Source organism: Halichoeres trimaculatus, unplaced genomic scaffold (assembly GCF_033239565.1).
Source record: "Halichoeres trimaculatus isolate MK-OKI-2021-1 unplaced genomic scaffold, fHalTri1.1 fHalTri1_scaffold_2, whole genome shotgun sequence".
Lineage (NCBI taxonomy): Eukaryota > Metazoa > Chordata > Actinopteri > Labriformes > Labridae > Halichoeres > Halichoeres trimaculatus.
Window position 1 is genome coordinate 6,275,945 of NW_027437180.1, and position 26,960 is coordinate 6,302,904.

Genomic DNA, 26,960 nt, shown 5'->3' on the forward strand with positions numbered 1-26,960 from the left:
TTTCCTGTCTTGCAAAACGTCATCTGGCAACAACATGCCACGACCGCCACGACGACTCTGGCTGTGGTTGCTCTTTTAAAACACATCTGTCATTGGTCGCTTTCTTCCTCGTGAAATAATACAGAGAAGTTCACCTTTTTACAGAAGTCACATAGTTTTTTCTGCTTTGTAACATGATTACGCCCTTCTTCACTTCCTCAGTCTGTTTTGATATTTTTAGTATGAAGCTAGCTTATCTAAAAGAAATGACTCTTTTTTCTTTTCATGAATATCAAACTCAAAGAGACGTGTAAACATATTTTATCAAAGTGTGATTTGGTAGTGGCCTGCCCCAGATATTTATCAGCTTCCTCTTCACCTCAGATGAAACCTGTTTGTCTGTTTTTGAGTCACAGTCACAGTATGAGTGTCCCATTTTTCAGCTCATCTTAATGTCCGGAAAGTGCAAAGATCTAGAGTCAGGTTCCATCTTCTAGCAAGTATGAAAATGTAAATTCAGACATTAAGTGATTACATGAGACGGTATCTCCTTGTTCTCAGAGGCCTGTGGGTGTATAGACTGTTGACTGTTGAGAACAGTTTCCTGTCAAAGCGACTTTGGGCTTCCTGCTGAGATCGGTTTGTCAGACTGAGAAAGCCACTTCCTGTGTTCATGGTTCAGTCTACTCGTACACACCTGCAGGATACCGCTGTGTCCCACTGAGGCAAGATGGCACTGGTAATGTCAGCATTTACCTGACGATAAAATATAACAGGACAGTGGGTTATTGAAGCAACTGCACCCTTCATAGTATTTCTCACACATTCAAAGTTAAACTTGATTCCTCACTGTTTCTATAAATCTGCTAAAGCATTATCTTTGCCTGCCTTTTATTCACTTCAAAGTCAAACTTCCCAGAGAGACACTGATCACACATTCAAACCAATAGCTATTTCATGTCAAGGGTCCTGCTGTGTTACCCTTTTATCCAGCGCCCTCTGGTGGCTGCATTATGGTAATAAAAAATAATACTGAGCATCAAATTGAGTGATTGAGTCATTAACTATTTCAGAAGTTTCAGCTTTTTCAAATGTAAGGAACAGGGACTATTGTTCTTTCCCCATAAATGTTGGTCAATGTGGCATAGGTTTTTAATAATTTTCACCTTATTAATTGTTTTTTAGGGCAGATACGAGGCATATACCCCATTATTGTGCAAACGATCCTTTCTTGAAAATCTGGAAGGCTACTGTTCAGGAGAAAAATAGTATTTTAGTTTGACATATTTGAGGCCTTGTGCTTTACCAAAACTCTTTTTGATTGAATCTACAAAGCTTCCTCGTATCCTTTATCACAAACCACATGTATGTATAGTGGGGAAAATAAGTACTGAACGTGTCAACTTTTTTCTCATCACAATTGTTTCCAAAGATGCAATTCAAACAAAATTTCTACCAGACATTGGTATTAACTCAAATAATCCACACATGAAGAGAAATCACAACGTTCCCAAAGCACACGACAAAGTTGACTCTCAAATGGTTTTTTGGTTTTTTGAAACCATTTGAGAGTCAACTTTGCCGTGTGCTTTGGAATGTTGTCCTGCTGGAAGGTCCAGCCACGTCTCATCTTCATCATCCTGGTGGATGGCAGCAGATTCATATCAAGAATTTCTCCATACATGGCTCCATTCATTGCTCCGTCAATTATATGAAGTTTGCCAACACCATGAGATGAGAAACAACCCCATGCCATGATGCTTCCACCTCCAAACTTCACTGTTGGTGTAGTGTTTTTTGGGTGATGTGCAGTGCAATTTCTCCTCCAAACATGGTTTGTAGTATGACAGCCCAAAAGTTCAATTTTGGTCTCATCTGATGTATTCTACAGGCTTGTCAAGATGCTGTTTAGCAAACTTTAAACCAGCTTAAACATGTCTTTTCTTTAGGAATGGAGCCTTGCGAGCTGAGCCTCCATAGAGGCCATGGCGGTGGAGTGCATTGCCTATTGTTTTCTCTGTAACACTTGTACCTGCTGCCTCCAAGTCTTTCTGGAGCACTTTCAGGGTGGTCCTTGGCTGGTTGAGAACTCTTCTGACTATCTTTCTGACTCCCTGGTCAGAAATCTTGTAAGGAGCTCCTGTGTGTGGCCTGTTGATGGTAAGGTGGTGCTTCTTCCACTTGCGAATAATGGCCACAACGGTGCTGACTGGAATATTCAGGTGCTTTGATATGAGTCTGTAACCAGTTCCATTCTGATGCTGAGCAACAATCAGGTTGTGAATGTCTTCATAGAGCTCTTTGCCTTTACTCATCATGAGGTGTGTGGTATTTAGCTGCTTGGTGAAAAAAAACAACCTTTTTTTTATAGGCCCATCAATTTGCTCTAGCTCAGCTGATGTTGGTTTGCACTAATTAGAAGTTCAAGTAATAAATAATTACTGACAGATTTCAGGTGGTATGGTGCATTTCCTTGCCAAAGTATACAGCCTTTCATGGTGTGTTCAATACTTTTTTCCTGTGTTATCACAGTTAATTCCACATAATCATTGTTCATGGACCTGATAGTTGTGATTTCTTTTCATGTGTGAATTATTTGAGTTAATACCAATGTCGGGTACAAATTTTGATTGGAATTGTATCTTTGGAAATAAATGTGATGAGAAAAAAGTTGACGTGTTCAATACTTATTTTCCCCACTGTAAGTGTTCTACACTTTAAACAAGAAAAGTGACTAAAGAAGACAAGAGTCAAATTGTGAGTCTTAGTAAGGGGGCATCTACTAATAATATAGCCAAGCACTGAACCATAAAAAGATCGGATGGGAGAAAACCCAGGGTAAAAAAAAAGAAGCTTGTTGAACATTATCAAGCTGAGAACTGTCAAGAATTAAGCGAGAGGTAGCTGGAAGATCCTTGGCTCAGGTCTACTGGATGTAGGATGCTGAGGCAAGTGGAAAAGGTCCAAAGACAAGACCTCCACTGGAGAAAATGCATCAGAAAAAACAACTGAAATCCGCTTTGCAGTGCCTGAGTTATCAGGTAAACCAGATAGGTGGGAACCTGGTTAGATTTCAAGAGGCTATGCTGCTTCAACTGTGACATCAACAAGGCATGGTGGTGTTGTGTTCTGGGATGCCTCATTGAGGATAATGAACCTGATATTTGCCCTTTTCAGGGTCATTGTAAAGTAAAAGTGAATTCTGAGAGGTACTGCATTATTCTTAAAACAAATTTCCTTCCGTGGTGGAAGAGACAATCAGCTAACATAAAGAAGACGTTAACATCCATGAATGACAATGCACTGTCACATGGCCATTGTTATTCCCAGGGCAGGTCGGTTTCACAGAGTTTTAACCACCTGGTGCATTGTGGTCACTGCAGGGGACATCTATTCTAAAGTCTTTCTCTCCTGTATACAATATATTCATCTCTATGGTGGAACTGCTGTGTCCAGATTTTTTCCTTATATGTTTTCTTTTTCTTTTTAGGCCATGAATTTATTCCCCCCAAATACATTTTTTTCAGAAAGATACAGACATGCAACAGAGCGCTAACAGCTTATCGTCACTAAAATACGTGTCTATAATATGTAATCCAAGTGAACCCTTGTTTTGTCCTACCAGTGCTCATCTACCAAGCAGAACTAACGTAACCTAATTCTTCATTTTATTGATGGACTCTCAAGTGTCAAGCTCCAGTGTCTACAAAGTTCTAAAATTAATTCAAGAAATTGTTTTCAGCAGAGAAAAACATGGATCTCTCTTCTCACTAATGAACTTTGTCAGCCAACGTGATGTTGTAATTGAGACTTTGATGTGCCATGAATCAATCCATCCTGCTCGACCTGATGGGAGCCTGAGAAATAGCATTTTGGAATAACCCACATTGGTGCTGATAATCTCCCTTTAAAGTGTGGGTTACGATCAGGAATATATATCTAGGGGGGAGACTTTTTCTTTCAAGATCACTTAAGTACTCACAGTCCCTTTAAAATGTGTGAAAATGTGTTTAAATGCTTTACAAAGAACAACAACAACAACAACAAGATCTTTTTACATAGGCTTTCATATTTCATGCTTCAGGGGGTTAAAGCACACAGTGTTCAAATCTTCTGTTTTCAAACCCATTCCTAAAATGTAATTTATTGTCGTTACAGCTTTTGTCCAATGGAGGGCACTGTTTATTAATTCAAACTACTGCTGGGCTCAAACAACTGAATTGTATTTTCTGTCAGCAGACCCTCAGTTATGGACGCTGCGATAGGAACATTTCAAAAATAAAACTGCACAGGTAATCAGACAAGGAGAGCAAGCATTGGCTCAGTTTTTGTTCCTTGAGCACATTCCAGTCAGGTAGTCCATGATGAGTATCTGTACTTTTGAAAGTACAGATACTCCTTGAATTGACATAATTTAGAAACTGGTGATAAATCCTACAGAAGGATGTGTTGCTGAAATATAATTCATACATGTTTACAATTTCTGTAAATGATTGGTTTTCTTTTTACCTTATTAAGACTTTTTAGAGATCAACATGACACAAAGAAGAAATTCATGAACAGGGTAAAAATGTGTGAGAAAAAGACTCACACTTTAAAGCTGAAATGCCACTGTAACGGATCAATTACTTGAGCATGTGTGTTTTTGTTCACTCACAGGGACACATAGCGTCCCTGACTAAAACACAACATGATGTACATTTGCAAAGACTGTGATTTCATCAGAGCCAAGCTGTGATGTGTCCTGCCACATCCTGTTTTCAAAATGTAGTGAGTAAGACTGTGTTTCCACAACGGAGCCCAGACATTATGTAACTATGAAATAACATGTTTTGCTTTTTTTTTTTTTTTTTTTTTTTAATATAGCTGCTGTTGTTCTGTAACGTTTGCTGTGGTGGCAGACCTTTGTGTAAACTGTGCACACTCGACCAGTCTGCCCTTTGTAACACAATCGCCTTCATGCTATCATCCACTGACATCGCTGCTAAACCTCTTACATAATTAGGATGTGAGGGTATTTAACCCTGAGTACTAAACAGAAGCTTGGCGACCGGACAAAGACCAGACATATTTGTGCATCAACAGAGTTCAGAGGAGCTTAGGTATCACTATTTATAGTTTGATCTTAAATTACTTAGTGGAAACATAAGTGCTACATAATGCTTTAATTTTTACAACAATTTTCAATTTAGAATTATTTTTCTTTTAATTTTGTCATTGATTAAGTGAAATGGTTTCAGGTGAGTTGTTGAGATGGTTAATGGAAACAGAGCCTCTTAAAACAGCTCATAGACAGTAACTTTACATGAAGCTGTCAATTCACAACACCGTTCCTGTTTACCTGTGGCCTAACAATGCCGTCATGCACTCAAGATGTTCGGTGGTTTTGGATCTTCCCAAGGGACACACACCAAGTTTTTTGGGAATAGATGAAACCAGAGACAATCATGTGGAAAACACAACGGTGTGTGTCAGCCATGGTTTTCTATGATCTCATTGGTAATAGAAAGTCTAACCGTCAATCAGCACCTGATCCCATAAGAAGGCCATCTTTTCATTAAACATATTCTGGGAATATTTAGATCTTACTAGAGGTCGACCGATATGGGTTTTTTGGGGGCCGATGCCGATGCCGATGCTTTCCAAATTTGGGCAGCCGATGCCGATATGCATAGCCAATTTTTCCAATTTGATATTCAGGCCGATTGGTAAATAAATATATATTTATCACATTTTTGTGAAACGCAACAATTTCTGAGCAACTAAAAGAAATCTATTACAACAAGTCGTGTCCGGTCCTCTGAACATTTATTCAGCTTTCAAAACAATTAAATATTTTCTCTGAGTAAACACACAATGTAACAAGCAGTAGTAAACATTCACACTCTTCTTAAAATGTCAAAAAAAAAAAAAACTTACTACTATAATTTGAACAAAAGTATGTAATGTATCCAAGTGGTTCCACAAGTTTGAGGTGCTCATCTTTTTTGTGCCTGATCAAAAATTGCGTCATTTTATAAGACGGATCAAAAATTGGCTTTTTAAAAGAAAATACGGCCGATGGCCGATAGAGACAAATGTCCATATATCGGTCTACCTCTAGATCTTACATGTAAAAACAATTTACTGCAGTAAAACAAAAAGGATCAGTGTGTAAGAAATAAATTGCCACAGGGCCTACGAAATGAAATGAAAAATACTTTATTTATCCCAAAGGGAAATATCATAAGTATTCACCCCCTTGGTTTTTTAAACTTTTTTTTTCTTTTAATAAATCAATCATGTTCAATAGAATTAAGCTTTTTCACGTAAAAATTTCTTGGAAAAAACTCTTTAATGTCAAAGTAATGTCAGTGAAACAAAAAATGATAATAATGAAAACTGGTTTTTGCACAATTATTTATCCCCTTTTAAATTCAATGGTATAATTCCAAGGGGTACACCCAGTTGGAGCTAATAGTCTCACAATTAGTGAAAAGAAGATCACCTGAGTGTTGTGGGTGTGTCTCCAGTGATTAAGGTTTAAAACACCTGTGTCTGGAGGGTCCAGAGACTGGTTGCTCAGTATTCCTGGCTACCATTACACTATGACAACAGAAGAACACTCCAAGCAACTCAGGGAAAGGGATATTAAAAAGTATTATGACAGGAATGTGGTTTGTGTGAATCTGCTTAGATCTGGTTGTCCATGTAAACTGAGAGACTGTGCAAGTATGAGAAAAGTTGAGAGGGACTATACATAAAGCAACTCAAAGCTTTATGAGAGAACAGCAATAAGAAAGACACTATTCAAGAAATTCCTATCAGAGCTCGACTAGAGTTTTCCAAAAGGTGTGTGAAAGACTCCATGGTCAAGTAGGAGAAGGTTCTTTAGTCTGATGAGACCAAAATTGATATTTTTGGTCATCAAACAAAATGTTATGTTTGGTGTAAACCAAACACTGCCCTGCACCCCACCAAAAACACACCATCCCCACTGTGAAGCATGGCGGTGGTAGCATCATGCAGTGGGGATGTTTCTCAACAACTGGCCCTGGGAGGGCAGAATGAATGCTGCAGACACACCAAAATCCTGGGCGACAATCTTATTCAGTCTGCTATTTTCCAGTAAGTAAATAGGGCAATGATCTATACTGCAAAGACTACACAGGACCAATCAAAGAAGAACCAGGTAAATGTTCTGGAGTGGCCCAGATTACTCAAAACCTAGATCTCACTCCTAAAGAGAATTTGTGGCTGGACTTTAAAAAATGCTGTTCATGAATTAAACTAAATTTGATGCCCAGTGACCTCTGAGAATAATTCAAAGCAAACAGGATTATATTTGACAATCGAGAAAGATTTAATATTTGAAATGTTTTAAACATAGTAACCATTTAATTTTATCAACAATTGCAAAGTTAAATGTTTTTTCATTGAGGTTTATGTGTAGTTGAAAAAAAATAATGTGGTACTCAATCAATAAAGCATTCAAAAAGATGCTTAGTTTCTATTTCTTGCCAGGTATATGCTCTCTCCACTCACTTGTGTAATAATTCTGTGCACTCATTCATCTGCAGTTTCTGCATTTATTTAAAAATACATCCTACATTACTTTGAAAAGCATGATATTAACCACACATCTAAGGAAACACACTGACCAACTGACTTCTAACAAATTTGAAACTGACTGTCAACACAATTTTAAATTTATTTACAAAAATGTAACTTTTATCATAATTTGGCATACAGTTAATAGTTGAGAGGCCAAACATTTCCATGTTGTAGACTTTCGTTTCATTTCTACCCAGTCTAAAAGTGTGATAAATAGGTGGTAACAAACTTTGAGCTGATTGCAAAGAAATGAAACAGTAACCGAAAGTGTCTTGTTTTAGGCCAGACATGGAACTGTAGGGATTTGAGCACAAGCATGCTTTCAATATTCCCATGCTCATGCTAAAGGGTAGCTGTCTTTTGGTGTTCGCCGAGCACCTGAATAGCTACACATTGTGTGTGTGTGTGTGTGTGTGTGTGTGTGTGTGTGTGTGTGTGTGTGTGTGTGTGTGTGTGTGTGTGTGTGTTTGTTAGAGTTATTTATGAGCGCAGCGCTGCACTGCTTGAGTGGTGGAAAAAACCGAGCTTAAAAACGGGGAGGAGCGACGGCAGCATCAGAGGACTGACTGCTGAGGGAGGAGGAGAGGGGGACTGACTGAGAGAGGAGAGAACTGATACTGACCTCCGGATCCAACACCACATCCATTCAGGCGTCTATCAGCAGAAGAGAATCCTCAGAGGAGTCATTCATCTGCTCTGATCCTTCTTGTAATCTCCAGGTGGTGAAACGTTCCTTCTGCCCCACTCCAGCTCCATGAGCAGCTAGCACAACAAAGCTAGCCACTGTTAGCGTCACCAACTGCCCGGAGCCGGCGAAGTGAGGGACCGAGGAGGGGAATGGCAAGAGTTACCTCGGATAGCCCTTTCGGAAGAAAGAACCACTAAAAACATCAGGAGAGCGCTGATTTATTCCGTAATTTGAATCAACGGTGAGCTACATTTTTTGATACTTGTCTCAAAATTTCAGCGGTTTTTAAGGTAGCATTAGCTTGCGGGCTAGTCTCGGTTAGCGAGCACTGTTGTGTAACAGGCTAACGTTCAGAAGTCAGCGTGGCAGATGCCATCATCTGATTAGGTGTCAAAATATAGAATTAATCTGCATTTTGTTTTAACCGGCCATTTTGACATTAGGCAACACACAAATGTCTTTAAATTTTCACTAAATTTGTTTCAACACATTTTATTTTTGTGGCACAATTCGCCTGCAAATGTCATCGAGGGGCTCTTAGTCAGAGACCAAACATAAATCCAGCACGAATAAACCCATGACAACTCAAGCAAGAAACAGTTGTAAGGAAAAATGTGTGCAAAGCGGGCAGATAGAGGACCAGGCAAAAGATAATATCTGCTGCCACTGTTAGTTTTTAAGGGAAGGAGAAGCAAAAAGAGAGAGGAAGATGGACAGAGGTAAACAAACAATAGCTTGCATAGATTTATGGTTTTAACCAGCACGTTTCATAGAGGGAAAACAAAACGAACACGGAGAAAAACAAAGCAGGTTTCAGGAGACTACTTTTAAAGAAGGGAGTACAGATCTGGTCTAGTTTCTTTTATTTACTACTAAAATCATTCTCTCCTAGTCTAAGATATCATCAGTTAATGGGTTGCATGTGTGATGTGAAATAACTGCCAACACACTGAAAAAACTGTTTTTTGTAAAAACTTATTTTACTTGACAAAATATGAGCTACATTCACATGGCAAGTCCAGAAAATATAATATTCCAACATATTAAAGGGAAAAAATGATGCCTAAATTGCTTGTAATGTTCAAAATAAACTGTAAGAAAATGTGCTTGCTTAGTTTTTTGTACTAAGACATTTTGGTAGATTTTCAAAAACTTAACAGGCAATTCAGGTGTCATGGTTATCGTCTGAAATTATAGATTTTTCAGGTGAATGTATCTCACAGAGGGTGATAAGACAATTTTGACTAAGGATAAGACAAACATTTATTTCGATTTCAGTTTGTACAGTGTGTGACTGTTGTGATCTTGCTTGTTTTCTCACTCAGGTGTAGTGAAGTAGTTTAGTCTGGTTCTCATGCTCATTTTTAAATAACACAGAACTATTACTCAAGAAGTCTTCTTATTTTGACATGTCTCTGAAGTTGCTGACAGATCCTGAACCATGACGGTAATTATACACTGCAGCAGTAATTGTTAGTGTGCTGTTCAGAACTGTATACTGTGGTGACCCGTTTGTAAGCTGTGTGTTCTAGCAGTTGTGATATTATTAGTCGGGGTTCCTTGATCCCTCTTAAAGTAAGTAGTGCTGGGATGTCAGCGAGCTCCCTTCCCTTCCCTCCACACATCACACGTTCCATCGCTGCATACCAGGAGTTACAGACACGCATGAACATGCCGAACAGACATGGAACATTATGTACGAGACACCCTTTCCACTCCTTCAGACTGTAGCAAGTGTAGTCTGTGTTTTGAGATCACACATTGTTTAGTCTCCAGCACAACTGCATTGTCAAAGAAGCCAGAAAGTGAGATCTTGTTTATCCAAGTCTTCACCCTGTTTCCCCAGCTTGTTGAAAATGCAGTTTGCACCTCAAACTAGAGATATTTGATCATTTTTTATTAGGCCTGTCACGATAACAAATTTTGCAAGACGATAATTTTCCAAAATATTATTGCCGATAAACAATATTATTGTAAATATTATTTTGATTTTTTTTTCCATTTTTTCATTGATGTAACTCTGATAAATGGGATAATAAAGTGAGTACACCATATCAAAAGCAAGAAACTTGAATTTCTTAAGAGTATTTAACTGTAATTAAAAGGTCAGGATCTTTTAAATAAGATAAATTAAACAAAAAATATAATAAATTTAACAAGCAAAAAAAGAGAAAAAAAATACAATGAAAATGAAATGGACTCTCCTTTAGAAAAAAATACATGTCAATGAAAATAATTAATACTAATCAAAAACAATAAACATAGACCCTGTTTCTAAAGAAAAAATGAAACTCCCCCAAAAAACAACAATAAAAACTTTAGCCTAAATAAAAGGGAGTTTATACAGTTCCTGAATTGTTTGTAACATGTACTTTTTCCCAGTCAATCCGTACTGTCTGTCAAACATTTTTAACATTTCTGGCTTTCAACCGTATTGAAGGGCTGCATTTCTTTGGCAATGTAGCTGTCTTTGAGTGCCCACCATTTGGTGCTTTTATTTCTATTTACTTTGCCGACCAAAAGCCTCAGTAAGAGCGGATTGTCAAAGAACAAGGCTCCGCTGCACCTCCCCTTCTTCTTCTTCGTCGCCACCATTTCAAAAAAAAATCGACATATCAGTTCGTTGGTGTTCATGAGCTCACACTTTGTTCATTCTGATAAAAAACAAAATATTCCCACACTGGGACTGTGGCAGGCGGCTTAAGAACCGTATCTTTTGTGCCATCACTCATATTAGCGTGTGTTTCCTCCTTACCCCTCAGGACACTCGCTTCAGCTCTCTCCGTGTGTACGCGCGAGCAGCCCCGTCTTCACCCCAAAGATCGCATTTTTGATAGATGCTCACTCCGCTATGAATCCGCTAAATCCGCTTTAGAACCTCTGCACCCCGATGTTAGGAAATATAGACGTAGTGAGCCATCTTCTCATTTGGCCTCTTTGGTCGAAAGAGAGGAGGAAAACAAACATGCATGCACGTGTCAGTTTATTGAGGATGGCAAACTTACCGAGGACGTTTTTATTTAATGTTCGGTTAATTGATTTATTGATTATCGTGACAGGCCTATTATTTACTGTAGTGTCTGGCTATAGCTTAAGGTTTGTGGAGACACTCTGAGGACATAACTAAGCCATTCCCTATCAGTTTGCAGTCAAAAGCCAGTGGAGTGTTACAGCCTCTGCTTGACAAATGAGCGGGAAATGCTGCATCCATTGATCAGTGAGCTCTCCAGTCGAGGCTCAGGAGGGTTCCCTCCCTCTGCAGCCTATTGCTTTACACACTTTTCTAGTTCACAGAGCTTCTTGCCAGCACACAACACGTGCACACACTTACTCCTACATGCTCCTGGCATGATTCAGTCAAACATAACACACCTTTGCTTAGATGGATGCAGAGTGTGTTGTTGTAGAGCCAAATGAAGCTTTAATGTTTTCATTAGGACACAAAGCAGCATATTAAATACAGAGCATCATCTTAGAGCTCTGCTCACACTTTACCTGTCTGTGTCAATTTACTAAATTATTCATCTTTTTTTGTTCAGGTTGTTGGTGTTACTGTAATCCCCATCATGGTGCAGAAGTACCAGTCACCTGTGCGGGTGTACAAGCATCCCTTTGAGCTTGTCATGGCGGTAAGTTATCTACCTTTCCTCACCATCAGTCCTCTGTTCACATGAATATTGCATCTCATACAGGCAGAGTTATGTAATGCCTGCAGCCGGGCGCTTTAGAGGTCACTCTTGGAGTGGGTAGTCATTATCTTACACACCTTGCATGATAATCTTTGGGCAGGTCAGCTTAACACCATGTTATATCTTCATTCAAATGAACATGGATGGTTTGAGTTGAATGTTTTCTAGCTGATCTGTCAGTGCCATCTCCTAACAGTGCTCACTGATATTAAAAATCACAGTACAGACACTTTGGTCTAGCTGCTAATGGTCTTTTTCTCTTTTTGCAAGTCAGAAAAAAAACAAGTCTGTTGATTTCACACTCCTCACACGAGCTTTAAAGAATTGTTTCAAACAGTAATGGGTTTTAATCTCTGACTCGAACTACAAACTTGGAGCTTGTTTTCATTTTTGAGAACTTGATACAGACTATAAACCTGGACTGTCCTCACTTCACATGCATCATTTTTGTTTGAACTCTTCCTCTGAATCAAGAGGAGCTCAGACTCAACCTGTTTTTAGTTTCAAGACTGTTGAGCTGTGTTTGTAGAGTGCTCAGACTAAAGCGGAGGATCATGGAAATGTTGAAGCAGTTTTAGCAAGTCACAAAGTATCCTTCGCTGATTGTTATGGACCTTTTACTGTGACCTATTTCCAGCAAAAACAAACTAGCTGCTTTGACCTGTGGCTACTAACTAAACATGGATGATAATTAGAGATGCTGCTGACCTGGTTCGTGCTGTCTGCTTTCGTGTTTTCATTTTCTTGTGGCGTGCTGATTCTGTCTGCATGCGAGGAGTGCTGCAGGAGTTTTGATTGTAGATTCCCAGAGTCATTGACGTTGAGAGTCATATGATTTGTGTTTTTGGTTGTGTTGGTTTTGGTGGGGATTAGTCGAATGCTGCTGTGGAGCTCACTTTGACAGAAAACACTGTGTTTCAACCTGATAAAGAGATGAATGGGGAGTTCTGAAGACGTGAAGCTTTCTACGACATGAGCTCTGCTGTTTTCTTCTACAATGTCTTCCTTTCACTTCAAGGTCTTTAAACCGGCACATTTTGTACTGAGGTGTTGAGCTGTTACGTTAGCAGTTTCCCTGTACACCCAGTAGAAGAAGTCCATTTGCAGTTAAAAAATGCAGTGGCTCACTTTGCTTTCAGTGGCTACTTTGCTTCATGCATTAATTCACTTCACTGCCTCACTACAGAGTTCAGAAAATGAAAGCTCTTACTGGCCTCTCCACCAGCTTTCTTGATTCTTTCACCTTTTCAGATTGGCGTGCAGGTCTTGTCAGTCTTGATCTCCGTGTTGAAGGGTGATGTCCAGATTCAGTACTGGATTGGAGCTGATCTGAGGATTTCTTTAACTGATTGATCTGGGATTGGCAATCAAAGCCAATCACCTCACCTGATCATCTCATCAGCAGTCATAAACTAAGGACAATTTTGATCAGAACATGAATGGATGAGTGATTCTGTCATGCTAAAATGTCATTGTGTGGAAATGTTTTACACAAGTAAGTCGAAACAGTCCGACAGACGCTTTTTATTTGCAACACAAAGGTTTTGCAGATCAGTAGCTGGAGAGCTGAGTCCAATACTCCTGATTTGTTTTATCCAGAATCTAAACATGCAGCACATTTGCTGCCACAGCAACACTCAAGGAAGGCAGCTTAATTTATCAGCCCATCTCCATGATAGAAGATGCAGGTTTTTACTTTTGTGACTTAATATTCATGTTAAATCAGCATTAGTCACACTGCTTCGACCAGAGTTTCATTTCTAATAAATAAGTTACCACAATGCTTTGTTTCAAAAAGTATAAAAAGTAGAGCCAGACCGATATGGGATTTTTGGGACCGATGCCAATACCGATACTGGGGGCAAAAAAAAAGCCGATATCCAACATTGGCTGATATCCGATATATCAGCTGATATATATAATAATTTCTTTGATTTACACAGGATATATACTGTATATAATCACAAATTATTAAAATACCCATATGATTCAAGACAGAGACAGAACACTATCAAATTAAAACAAGGAATTTTAAAACTGTCAACAATAGAACTGCAGTGTAAACCAATGATAAACAAGAATAAGCTGTAAACACAACAATAAATAAAGGAGTCAAACTTTAGACACAATAAGTTAAAAAAAAAAAAATCAAACTGTAAACACACAATGAGCAACTTACACAATGTTAAAACGCCGTATTATAGTCTTACTTTAGATAATGGTGGACGGAGGGGGCAGGCGCTCGGGCAGTGAGCAGCCCAACACACAGACACACAGGAGCAGGAGCTCTATGGAGCAAAAATTTCTATAATCGGCTACATTTTGGCCGACATTGATTAATCAGTGACAGGCATTATCAGCCCGATTAATTAGCCCGACCGATTAATTAATCGCCGATTAATCGGTCGGCTGAAAACATCTTTCAGCTGATTGTTGAGTTACCTTTGGAGATCAAAACACCTTATCGTTAGAAGTGTCCCAGTCCGATGTTGATATCGGATATCAGTCCGATATCAGCAAAAAAACAAGTATTGGTATCGTATCGGAATGCATCTAAAATCTCAGATAAGCAGTTTCTGTTACCCATTGGTCAATAATAAATGGGTCAGTTTTTCCTCTTACCTACTGTTGCTGGCTACTGTTCTTTGTTTGAATAATATCACTTGATCAAGCCTTTTCTAACATGACTGACATACTACAAAATAAGTAATAAAAGTATGCATATTTAATGCTGATATCGTATCCGATTAATATTGGTATCAGCCAATACTCAATGCTGCAGTATTGGTATTGTATCAGAAGTGAAAATGTAATATCGGGACATCCCTACAGATTGTTTGTATTTTCTTTGACAACACTGATCAGAACAGGGACAGAAATGCTGATCAGGTCATATGAACTGATGCAATCGTCAGCAAACAGAAAAATAAAATAGAATTGCATTAATTTGATAACCTGCTAGATTTCTATGCGTGTTGAAGCTTTGAGGATTGATACTTCCACAGCAGTGTTTTGACCTCAGGTGCAGTTACATAAAGTCTTTTTCAGCTCCATCTGGTACGTGGTTAAGTTGTGCTAAATTAAACAGGAATGTATGACTCTTCCTGCTTTTCATTGAACTGTGATTAACAGGAAATCAGTAAAGAGTAACTTCCATATTCACACTGTCACAGCTTTTAAAGCACAGCAGGTTCCATGCTGGTGTTGTTTCCTTAAACTGTAAATCAGCTTGTACTCCAGCATGGACGAGGAGACAGGAAGAGGAAATCTGCTTAGCCCAGGCTGCAGTGAGCGCTGGGGAACAGGTTGCTATAAATAGAGTTGGTACTTAAACATAGGTGGACACATGCAGCAGAAGCAGGGTATGCTGATGGTAACAGCAGACTTAACATGATTTATGAGCTGGAGATGTCCCTCCTTCAGGGCTATTTGTTGATGGTAAACACTGACTTCACTGAGTGTTTTTACACCAAGCTTGTGACCCCTGAGTTTTGTTCATTAAAATGCTTGATTTATAAATGTTCTAATGAAGTGGTCACAGTTTCTATTGAATTCTTTTATCAATAAGCTGCTAAATGAAGTTGTGTTTGGTGCAGTTGCATTATTAGTCTTTCTTGTGACTTTTCCCTGCAGTAAGTATCCGAGCAGACACTGCAGAGCAGACTTAATGGTGCGTCACTACACTAGCTGGCTCTCTGTGTTGGAACCCAGTGTAATCTCTTCCCTTTCACTTCCTCTATAGCTGTTCTACCACTGCAGCAAAGCAGTCGAACAACATCCTGCATTTGGAGGAAACTGTCACTGAGAACTGACACTCTTTTTCTATTGTTAACAAGAGTCAGCTTCTTCATATGGGGAACACTTTCTCTGTTAAACATGCAGGAGTTAAAATGATATACAGATGAGTGTATTGGACCTTTCTGAACCTTCCTTTTCTTCCCTCTTCATAGGCATCTTAACTATTTTCACTTTAATGGCTTCTCCCTTTTGTCTGTGGGGAGATTTTAGTTGGCTGTAGGAATGTGGTGTTCTCTTGCTGCTTGACACGTTGTTTGAATACTGTCAGTTCTTCTGAGTGAAAACCAAGGCTCCACATTCCTCTGTGCCTTAAATGCATTCTTCAGTCTCGGTGAGATAGAGCTCGTCTTCACTTGGCCTGGAGGAGCAGCTCACCAAGCCAACTGACAGGTTCTGTAAAGGTTTTCAACCTCTGCTGCACGCTGCTGAGATCTGAATCCACTGTTGCATAAGTCAGACTCAGATCACGGATGCCCTTCAGCTGTGTTTGTTCTGCGTTGGTATCAGTTTTCTGCTTTGAGCGTGGTTTGTTTAGTATTCCAACTGTTGACAGATTTTGGCAGATTCGAGTACTCTCCTGACCTTGGCGGCTAAAAATGCTTTCTGATGTGTTCTTAAATCTGACGGTCTTTTGACTGATCAGACATGAACTGTTATAACAATCAAGTTCATCCTTATTGAACAAAATAAGCAGCTTGGTGAGAACATGTTGAACGCATTAAAAACAAACTAACTTAGATATTCTTCCAGGTTAAAACACTGAATCTAGACCCTGGACGAACAGGGTTTACGAGATGAGCTACCAGCAGCTCAGTCCTCATGTTTTGAAGTTGGGATTCTTTTGCAATTTCAAGAATTTAACTGGACGCATGATGACCTACAGGGGTCACCTCTTGTAACAAAACAACAACCCTCCGACTTTTTTCAGTCCAGACACCAACACTAGCCACGGTTACATGAGGAGTTTTTCGTCTTTCTGAATGACTTTTCCGAAGACAATAGCATACATGGAAAGGAATATTCCAATCTCTGGTCTACATTTGCCGCTGTAATCAAACAGAATAGTCAATTGGGCATGTGCAAAAAAACGTAAATATCGCAAGATTTATCAAAGCTGGGGGACGACAGTTTGTTTATCAAGGTGTTGCAATACTCTGTTTTGCGAGTTTGTTTTCCACCCAGTCTTGATATTATGTTCATTTCTTTCAAAGTTTGGATCAAAAACAAATTTTCCGCAGCAGTCCGGTGCTGACGGCTCGCCTCCATTTTTAAAGTTGAGGAACGTCTCCAGTTGCGTCTTACGTCTTATCTGACCATGCGCTGAAAGAACGCACCCTGACAACTTTCCGTCTGAGTGCATACATGAAACCTCAATCAGTTTGGGGAAAGGAAGTTTCCACCCCTGTGAAACCGATTAAATGTCCAATCGGATTGGCACTTTTCTTATCAGAATGAGGTGTATACAAAGGTTAAATTCTTTCCGTTTGAGCAAATAAACCGAATGCAAGCGGAATATTTGGGTCCATGTAAACGTGGCTGTGGTATCACACCAACTGTCTTGTCCAGAGGTGGCTTTTGGTAGATTTTCCAAAGTAGAGTTGAGCTGATCATCTGGTGTATTGGGGAATGCTAAGTGCAGAAGTGGTACATTATATGCACATTTTGTTGAAAGACAGTACGGCAGCATTTCAGAAAAAATCCACTCTGGAGGCTTTTTTGAAAGTCTTTGTTTTAGATCAGCCAAAACGCCGTTTTCGTGTAAATGAAAGGCCGAAACGCAACAATACTTTTGCATTTCACCCTAAAACCATTGTCGCATAAACAGCCCCTTAACTTAAGATTCTTAATAACTTAATACAAGGATGAGACTTGTGTTTTGATAACTTCAGGCATTCGTATCTCTGTAAATCAAATTTTTATTATTTTATTGGATTATGAATTTGTAAATATGTAGTGAGGAATTAAACTTGCACATTACTTCAAGTTGCTGTCAGTACTGTTGATGAAACAAATCTGAAGTATTGCCCTAAGACTCTGTAGCTATCTTGCTTCATGCTTTTTTCTGCCAAGCAGAAATACACCAACCCTCTGGTGGTATTAAACACAGAAGAGCATAGAAATAAGCCGCAAAGACAGGCCCTCTGCCGACCTTACTTTTTGAGTTGGTATCATAACTCGTACCTTGATTGGATCAGTCCATCGCAGGAAGCAACTTTATTCTACAAGTCTGTATTTCCTCAATGAGCCTCTTTAGAAATCTGACATCCACCAAACCACCATGTGGCCGCAATTGAATATGTCCACGTTCACAATGACTACAAATAGTAAACACTCTGTCAGTGTTCATTTGCATTAAACATGGCCAGAATCTCTCATCTGTATCTCTTTCTTTCATCCTGTAGATTTCACATCGTACTTTTATTTATTTTTATTGTCTCTTTTCTCATCTCTATCTGACGACAGCCTTCAGTGGTTGAGGGATGTTATCCTTGTTTCTATTTGTGGTAGCACAGAATACTCAATGTCCTGTGCCAATCTTAAAAAACACGAAAAAATGATGCATTACGTCTTCTCTTTCAGAATAACTGATATTTTTCTAACATTTGACCCTTAAAAATGTGTTTTTAGCTTTTAGTGTAGGCACACCTGATGTCTGCTTTTCTTTTCAAATTTGCATGACGTCTGTGAGTGTGCGTGTACACTACCCTGCAGTCTAATTACAACATTTGCGAGGCATTTGCCATTTAAAAACAGGCCAGAGCAACTCTTCGGCTTGACATCTTCTGCATGAATCTGTCTCGAATTAAAAAGAACACATTTCAGAAATACCTCACAGAGATGGGGGCAGCCACTGAGCCGCCTTTTACTTTCCCTCCTTTGCTGACTGGATCCTCTAACTGCTGAACATGCGGGAACGGAACAGAAGATGCTGACTCGACTTAAATCACTTTGAACGTCAGTGGCTGGAAATGCTGGTGCGTCCAGCTGACATAACTTTTGGGAAACTACAACAATGTTTATGAACTAGAAGAACATGAGCCTGGTTGAGTTTGAAGATTATGAAGAACCGTTTCCACAGCAGAGCTTGATTGCAACTCTGAAATTCTTGGCTGCCCACAGCTCCACTGACAGCTCTGGTGTCATTGGGTGGTGTTGTTTTTCTTGTTTTGGTATGTGAAGAGTTGGAAGATTGCAACAGTGATCAAAGGCTTAACTAATAAATTTCACAGAAGCAGATGAGGCACATGAACAAAACTGTTCAGTGTGATTCCACAAATTGATTTATCGCCTCATTTTGAGGACTGCATGTCATTACAGAGGAAAGTCTTCAGAAGAACAGACCTGACCACATCACTTTTCTCTGTAACCCAAGAGGAACTAAGCCTTTTTTTTTGTTTGTTTTTGTTTTTTTTAACCAATAACACCACCTTATAGTCCTGGAGCTCCATCATCAGCTACCTGAGTTTGATTTGCTCACATTCTAGTTTTGACCTTGTCCCTTTCTGATCGCTCTTGTTTCTTTTCTCTGATGTTGTGGGCGGTTGTGCAAGTCTGAAATAAGGAATTACAGCAGCAGTTTCTTTTTTTTTCATTGTTGATTCACCCTAAGCCACAGCGGTCCCTCGACTGTGCTGCTGCGTCTCAATAACAGGAAATGTTGCTGCTGCCATTATCGCAGCAGTCCAGCTTCAGAGCCTCTAGTGCGTCCTCGGGGAGTCACATAGGAATGTCAAACGCACAATACACTAACCCTCTTGCTGTTATTTCTGGCCTTAAGGGACAGTTGCTCGTGGAACAAATCCACAGAAGAAGAATGACTTCAGTAGCTGTGAGGACAAACCAAAAAAAAGCGAAGTACCCTACAGGAGAAAATAACAGCGAACTCAGTGCTGCTTTTTGTGGTTTAGCCCAACAGACAATAACTGTTCCTCAAGTCTCAGATCATATGTAGAGAGACAGAGAGACAGTATGTGGAGAGGCAAATGCTACCCCAGCCTGACCTGCACCATGGGAACGTATGGGTGTAGCTAATCCACTAGGACAAAGCGCTTTGGTCCTGCCCTGTCCCAGCAGACTTTCTACAGGGGAAAGAACAGGATGTGCCCTAATAGTTTAATGCCTGCTGGACTTGTTGGCACCATTAGTGATGGGGATCAGTTCCTTCTCAGTGACTTGATCTCGTTTTCTTTCACTTGCAGCTACAGGTACTGAAAATTTACACCTGAGAGCGTGAATATTTTCTCACCATTCGAATATTGAATGCCTCCAATCAACTATCAGAGGTCATGTGATCAGTCAATTAAGCTCAAGTTCAAAATGGAAACATGTTTCCTTAGTAACTGTAACAGATTAAGGCTAGAGCTGAAGAAACAGAGCGGGATATGTAATTCAACAAGAGAACGGGCTGAGGAAAGGGAGCGCCAGACTGACCCAGACTGTATGAGCCACTTATAAGGCTTAGCTCTGTCTTCTTGTAGTGTAGCCTCTGGGCAACAACAGTAAAACTTCAAATCCTCAGAGTTTCAGTCTTTCCTTTATGAGGCCTGAGCATTATGCTGTAAATGGGTGAAAAATGTCCCACACAGACCTGCTCTCAGACAGTCTGGAACGAGTTGTTTGCTCTACATCTGGCTGTTGCCAGAGGCTTGTTAATAAGGCCACCGGTGTAATACTGAAAATGATTGTTTCCTATAATCCAGGGTAGCACAGATTTATTATGGTCATGGTTCAGTTATTTTGTACGTATGAGGTATTTTAATGCAGGATTAAAATGTGAAAAACAGTGAAACACGGCCAAGTGTTTGAGCTCCATCACTGTGTTTCACTGCATCTCATTCCATGCTTTAACAATTTTGATTTGATCATGTGTTGTTGTTTCTCTGTATTTTTATTTACCATTCGAAGCTCAGATCTTAATCCTTGAACTACTTCCTTGTGCTTTAATACCTGTATGTGGATCACCTCCTGCACGTTTTAGCAGGCATGGGATTACCAACAAATTATTTTGTGCCTGTTTACGGCTTGGATGAACTTTGCTAATCCTTCTGTCCCTCCATTCTCTGTCTAGCCTGCTCAGTCCTCCCAGGTTCACATCCTGTCCCACCTTTGCTGACCTACTTCTAGACAGGTCTGGTTAAGGCTGCCTGAGATATCCCATTCTAGCGTTCATTCTAATCCACATGTGAGCAACTGGCATGTTTGACATCCTGTTCCTCTATTGGTCTTACATGTAGGGCAGGTACTTACACAAGAAACGGCAACTCCTTTTATGTCAGACGCTTGTGAGCAGAGGAGTTACGCTTTTCAGGGCCACGCTGGTCTGTTACGAAAGGGAACACTGAAACACGAGTATGTGTTTCAGTGCACTTTATGTCCTAAATCTAAAAACTAGAAAAGCACCGAGAGTGCAGACCTCCGTCAAGCATATTGTGATTGTCACTAACACTTAAGTCCTACTTTAATGTTATACTCCCTCTCAGCAGACTGTCTGCTACAATTTGGTGTTAGATGCAGGTTTGTACCATAATTTGTTTCCTGACAGCGTTGAAAATTATGATGACCCAGTACATATTTCATATTCCAGATTAGAGCTGAAACGATTCCTTGAATGATTCGAGGAACTCAATTACAAAAAATGCTCAAGTAATTTTCTCCGCCTCGAGGAATCGTTTAATTTTAAGATCAAAGAGTGGTATTTCAAATAGATCTGAGGCCATATTAAGAGAGTTTTCAGACCCCTCAAGCTACCTCTTAGACAAAATAGCAACTAGCAACAAATCTAGCTTCTTTTCTGGAGTTTGGAGACTAATGGGTCATTCTACGAAACGGGTGCCATTTGGGTCCGCAGCATTTGATGAGATGTTCAAGGCACAAAAAATGTGTCAAAGTGTGTTTACAAATTTTGGAGCTACCAAAGCAAGTGCTCTTACTGACATGCTGTATCAGAAAATTCTATTTCTTAAAGAGAAAAAATTTCATTTGAAAAAGAACTGCTCTTTAACTAAACAAAAATGTATTTTATCCAATTACTCGATTAATCGATGGGATTTGCAGTAGAATACTCGAATACTAAAATATTCTATAGCTGCAGCCCTAATCCAGATCTTAGTATCCAGAATATTCCCAGGATCTGGTTTGTACTTTTACATCTGTCAGAAATTATGGTGACCTTATCTTGTATAGTTTTGCAAAGCAATACGACCATTTATGGTGGAGTTAATTACACATATGGTGAAAACAGCCCTAAGTCACAATGATAAAGAATCCTTTTAAAAAATCCTGGATCCAGACGGTGATCCAGATCATTTCCAAAATTGATATACTTCTTCTTTAACCCATTTTGAACATTTCCTGAAAATTTCATCAAGATCTGTTTGTTCCCTTTTGAGTTATGTTGTGCACAGACAAACAAACTCTCCCCAAAACATAACCTTCTTGGCAGAAGTGATAATGCAAGAATTGCATGTAGACTTGAATCACTCCAACTTCAAAGACATGAACATCAAAAACTGTTGAAAAGAAATATTTTATGAGTCATGTCCAGCTACTGGCAGGTTAGAAATGACTGTTTATTTCATGTGAGTTATTGTGACTGAGAATGCAGAGCTGCTAAGATAAAGAAGCAACATATCAGCTGGTCACATATTCTTTCCTTATCAGCTGTTCTCAGCATTTTCCCCGGTCTGTTCTGGTCCAGAGCATTTCCATCCACTCTCTGAATGAATCTGTCAGAGCTCTGCCCGCAGTGTGTAATTCACTTACTCAGCCAGAAGCTGCTTGCCAAAACCAGTGAAGAATTATTGCCTGCTCTGGGAGCGAGGGCTTATCGTCCGCTCCGCTGCTGCAAACAGCATTGATAGAGAACTGCACCACCTCCACGTGACTCCTGCAGCCTGTGAGAAAATTCTGGAGCTTAATTCATTCACTGATCACCAGGACACTCATTCACCCTCTTTCCTGCTGCAAGGTCGAGATGCTGCTCCCCTCCCCCACCCTGCCGACCCTGGCGAAGATGAATGTGTGCGCACATACCCTCACACAATGACCCTGTAGTGTAGTTTACACTGCATATAATACAGTGTGGCAAGGAGTAGTGACTCACATCTATGCGGCAGCTTTGTGACGTTAATGATGTGTACAGTGTGCTGTGACAGCTCGTGTGGCGGCTAAATGCTGTTTTTCAGAGGATGTTCTTAGTGGCTGATTGCAGCTGGTTTCCAGGACTGCAGATAAAAATGTTTTCCTCACGACGCCACCCTACAATCTGACTTTAAAGACTTTACACAGCGTGTAAATATCAAAGCACAGGCAGCCCACAAATGGCTTACAAATCTTTTTCTATTCTTCTTCTTGATCAAACGTCGACCTCTTCTCTTGTTTCCTTCCTGGCAATCTCTGTCAGCATTCACAGAAACCATTGAATAAGGGCTTCGTCATGATTGATCAAATCATCCAGTGTTGTGACAGTGTTGGCACAACAGGCTGTGATGAACATGAATTCCCAGTACTTCTCTGTGCTTTGCTGTAAAGCAGGAAGTCAGTGATGCTGCAGTTTACTGTAAAGCTGTGACGGGAACTCCTTCAGACTGTGGAGAAACCAGTCAAAGTGGCAGAAGTCACGTTAATTTTGGCAGCTAATTTTCGATAAAGTCTGAGTTATAGTCTTAAGGTACCTTAAGGTTTAGTATTAGTCACATTTTAGTCTTTTTGACTTTTTTAAACAGTTTTAGTGGACGACAGCTCAAAGCATTTCAGTCTAGTTTTAGCCGATGGACATTTAATTTGACTTTTGGTCAAAACTTTTTCTCATTATATTTCTGGTTTAGTTGATCAAAGATTGACTGTAAGGTTTTACCAAGTGTTTAGGCTAAATCTTCAACATATCACTCTCTTAATACTTTTACTCGTGAAATATTGTCGCGTATTAATTAGTGCTGCACGATTTGGGGAAAAGGTGTGATTTGCGATTAGGGTGGACAATATTGCGATTGCGATTGTGCTTGCGATTTAATAAAAAAAGGTGTGTCATGTTAAGTCTACAGACTTGCTTGGTTATCGTGGAGATAAATCTAAATTGCATGTGCTGACATTGTGATCGCGATTGCGATAATCGTGCAGCCCTAGAATTAATACAGCTTCAAGTTGCTGCGCTGTTCCTGCTGATGTAAAGAGTAAGGAAAGCCCCACACACAGATAAAAGTGGTGGTGTTGAAAACGAACCTTACTCCAGTTCAATTAAAGAGAAAACTCTCTACCTCTATTTTTAATTTCAAGCTTCAAATAAAAGTGCTATGGACACAATGCAATGATTGTAATGCAATTCAGTGAAAGTCCTTAAATTTACCTGCAGTGAGAGGTAGGGATGGGTACTAAATTAGGTCCTTTTTTATAGGGGTGTCTCAGTCCGATATTGATATTGGATATTGGTCCGATATCAGCAAAAAAACAAGTATCGGTATCGTATTGGAATGCATCTAAAATCTCTGATATAAGCAGTTTCTGTTACCCATTGGTTAATAATAAATGGGTCAGTTTTTCCTCATACCTACTGTTGCTAATTACTGTTCTTTGTTTGAATAATATCACTTAATCAAGCCTTTTCTAACATGACAGACATACTACAAAATAAATAATAAAAGTAAGCATGTTTAATGCTGATATCCTATCGGATAAATATCGGTATCAGCCAATACTCAATGCTGCAGTATCGGTATCGTATCGGAAGTAAAAATAGAATATCGGGACATCCCTAGTTTTTTAGGTACTTACCAAATCTTGTCAAAAGTACTGATTTACATAAAATTAAAAGGTACCATGTTTAGGTACCTGGTTGCATCCTTGTGACTGTAAGGGAGTGGAAAGGTAGGTAATTGTTCATGCTTGACATGAACAAAGCATTGCAAGGTTTTATACTGAAGAATAAATATGTTTTAGTGAAAAATGTACGCTTTATTATCAAACAAATTGATATTTTTACCACATAAACACAAAAAAGTACCAAAAATTGGTATCGTTGAGTATTGGTACGGTTTGCCAGGTACCTAGCATTGGTACCATAGTGTTTCAAATGTGAAAGGTACCCATCCCTAGTGAGAGGCACTTGTTAAACAGACAGTCTCACCCATGCAACCTGTTGACCAGGACAAAGATATGGTGACGTGTTGCCATTCATACACGCCACGGTCCTTTCTGGCTCAAAATATTTTTGGAGACACTTTCTACAAAAGCTACGACACGTCCAACAATGTGAAATTTTCGCACAGTGGCTAACCATGTAATCCTGCTGAAGACTTTAAACAAACTCAATCCACAGGTGACTGAAAAGGGTTTTTGGATGGATAAGCAAATTCCTGTGTAACTCAGATCATGTCTCAGCAATGCAGGGTTAAAGCGAGTCTTAGAGCAGCAAAAATGTCTGTCGTTCAGCATTTTCTTTTCACTGTGATGATGTTTTTTTGATAGCCAACAGATGGCAACCCCGCTGCCTCCTTTTCGCTTACACTCACACACACACACACACACACACACACACACACACACACACACACACACACACACACGCACACACAGAGCCATACTTGCATAACCTAGCACTACAGTTCATCATTGCATGGCCCACCAAATCTTTGTGTCTGTATGTTTCTGAAAGGTCTGTGGACCGGGCAGATTGTCCCCTGCTTGTCTCTGAGTTGCTGGTTCTAGGCGGTTCTGCTGTCACAATGTGCAGCGCAGCAGAGAGAACACTGGAAGGAGAGGAGTGGGTGGTATGGCATGAAGAGACCAAGGGCTCTATTGTTGCATCTGCTCAATCAGGAGCTTGTTCTCTCTCCTACCCTGCATCCAGCCCACACCTACACTTAAACGCTGTCAGACCTTTGATTCCCCCTCTCCTTTGCTTGTGCTGTGGTTACTACCAATGACAAACTATTTCATAACTCAGCTCTATTTTCGTTTCTCTCTGTGACAGCGTCTAAAGGTGTTGCATAACTCTGTTGAAGTTTTGTGAATAACATTCGAGGGACTGTACTAATGGATTTTGAAGTGCTGTGTGTTGAAGTGTTGGCACAGCAACAGAAACACGGGAAGCTCCTGATAGACCAGGATCTTTTTCCATGAGGGTTTTCATCTGTGCTGGCACACATGAGCGGCTACCTATTCAAGTGCTCCATCTGCACACAAAGTAACATGAGTCAGAGCGAAACCAGTCCTGTTGAATAGCTAAATGGACCAAACTGCTATTGTTTGGGATGGCAAGGCTGATAGAAAATAATCTGCTTCCTATCAAAGGAGTGGCCTCTGAAAAGAGATGTATCCAAATGTTTTTAAAGGGGACATATCATGCTGATCCCTGATTTAATACTTACATATAATATAATACATTTGAAAACAAGACCTTACACCCCCTGAATTTTCAAAAAATGAGAAACTGTATTTTTTCCTGATATCCTAGAACGAGATTTGATGCCCCTGAAAATAGGTCATTGCCAGTTGGCTGCAGGATTTCGACCGTTGTGACGACACGAGGATCCTTTCTTTTTATTGGAGTAATCTGATAAAGCAGCTCCTCCTCTGTGATGTCAGTTAGTCACACAACCGCCACCGAAGGATACACCCACCAAGAGCTGAGTATGAATACAAATCCCTACTAGCTCTGACTAACTTGACTGAGTGCTGGATGCAGAGACTCTGCTCTGCTGAGCAGCACGGCTTTACATGGTGAATTAGCAGTTTAAACACTGTAGTTTTAGCAGACGTCGTAATACTTGTGAGACTGTGGTATTTGCATGTTTGTTCTGACATGCACTGTGAACCTGGACCACAATAATGCTGCGGTAATAACATAGTGACGAACTGATGGTAGAGGCGATCTTTAGACTACACTTTCAGCATGATGGATAGAACAGACAGAGAAAAGTGAAGGAGCAGGATGGAGCCCTGTTACAGGAATAGTTTATTGGTGAAGTCTGCCTATATTTCCACGTATAAACTATACATGTTACAGTACCGGTTTGACTCGCCACACTGAAGCGTCCTGAGATGATCTGTGTCCAGGTGGATTTTCTTCCTCCTGAGCTGCAGAACCGTCCGGGTCTGACTCGGGGTCCAATACAAAAGGACGTATCCTACACTCTGCCATTTTATTAGTGCTATCAATGCCTTACAGTGTAGTTTTGGCAAACAGCAAACTCGCTCGGTCTGCCCCATCCAATATG

General features: G+C 39.9%; 1 protein-coding gene across 2 annotated transcripts in view; it reads left to right on the forward strand.

Annotated features, from left to right (window-relative positions):
• Window positions 1-8,099: 8,099 nt before the first annotated feature.
• The window catches only part of LOC141805182 (SEC14-like protein 1), a 47,050-nt gene continuing 28,189 nt past the window's right edge, over window positions 8,100-26,960 (forward strand). Inside the window, exons 1-2 of one of the 2 annotated variants that reach the window (XM_074690006.1) lie at window positions 8,100-8,501; window positions 11,800-11,889. In XM_074690006.1, the coding sequence (XP_074546107.1) occupies window positions 11,827-11,889 (63 nt within the window). In that variant the 5' untranslated portion in view covers window positions 8,100-8,501; window positions 11,800-11,826. The remainder of the gene's footprint in view (window positions 8,502-11,799; window positions 11,890-26,960) is intronic. The other variant, XM_074690015.1, reaches the window with a different exon arrangement.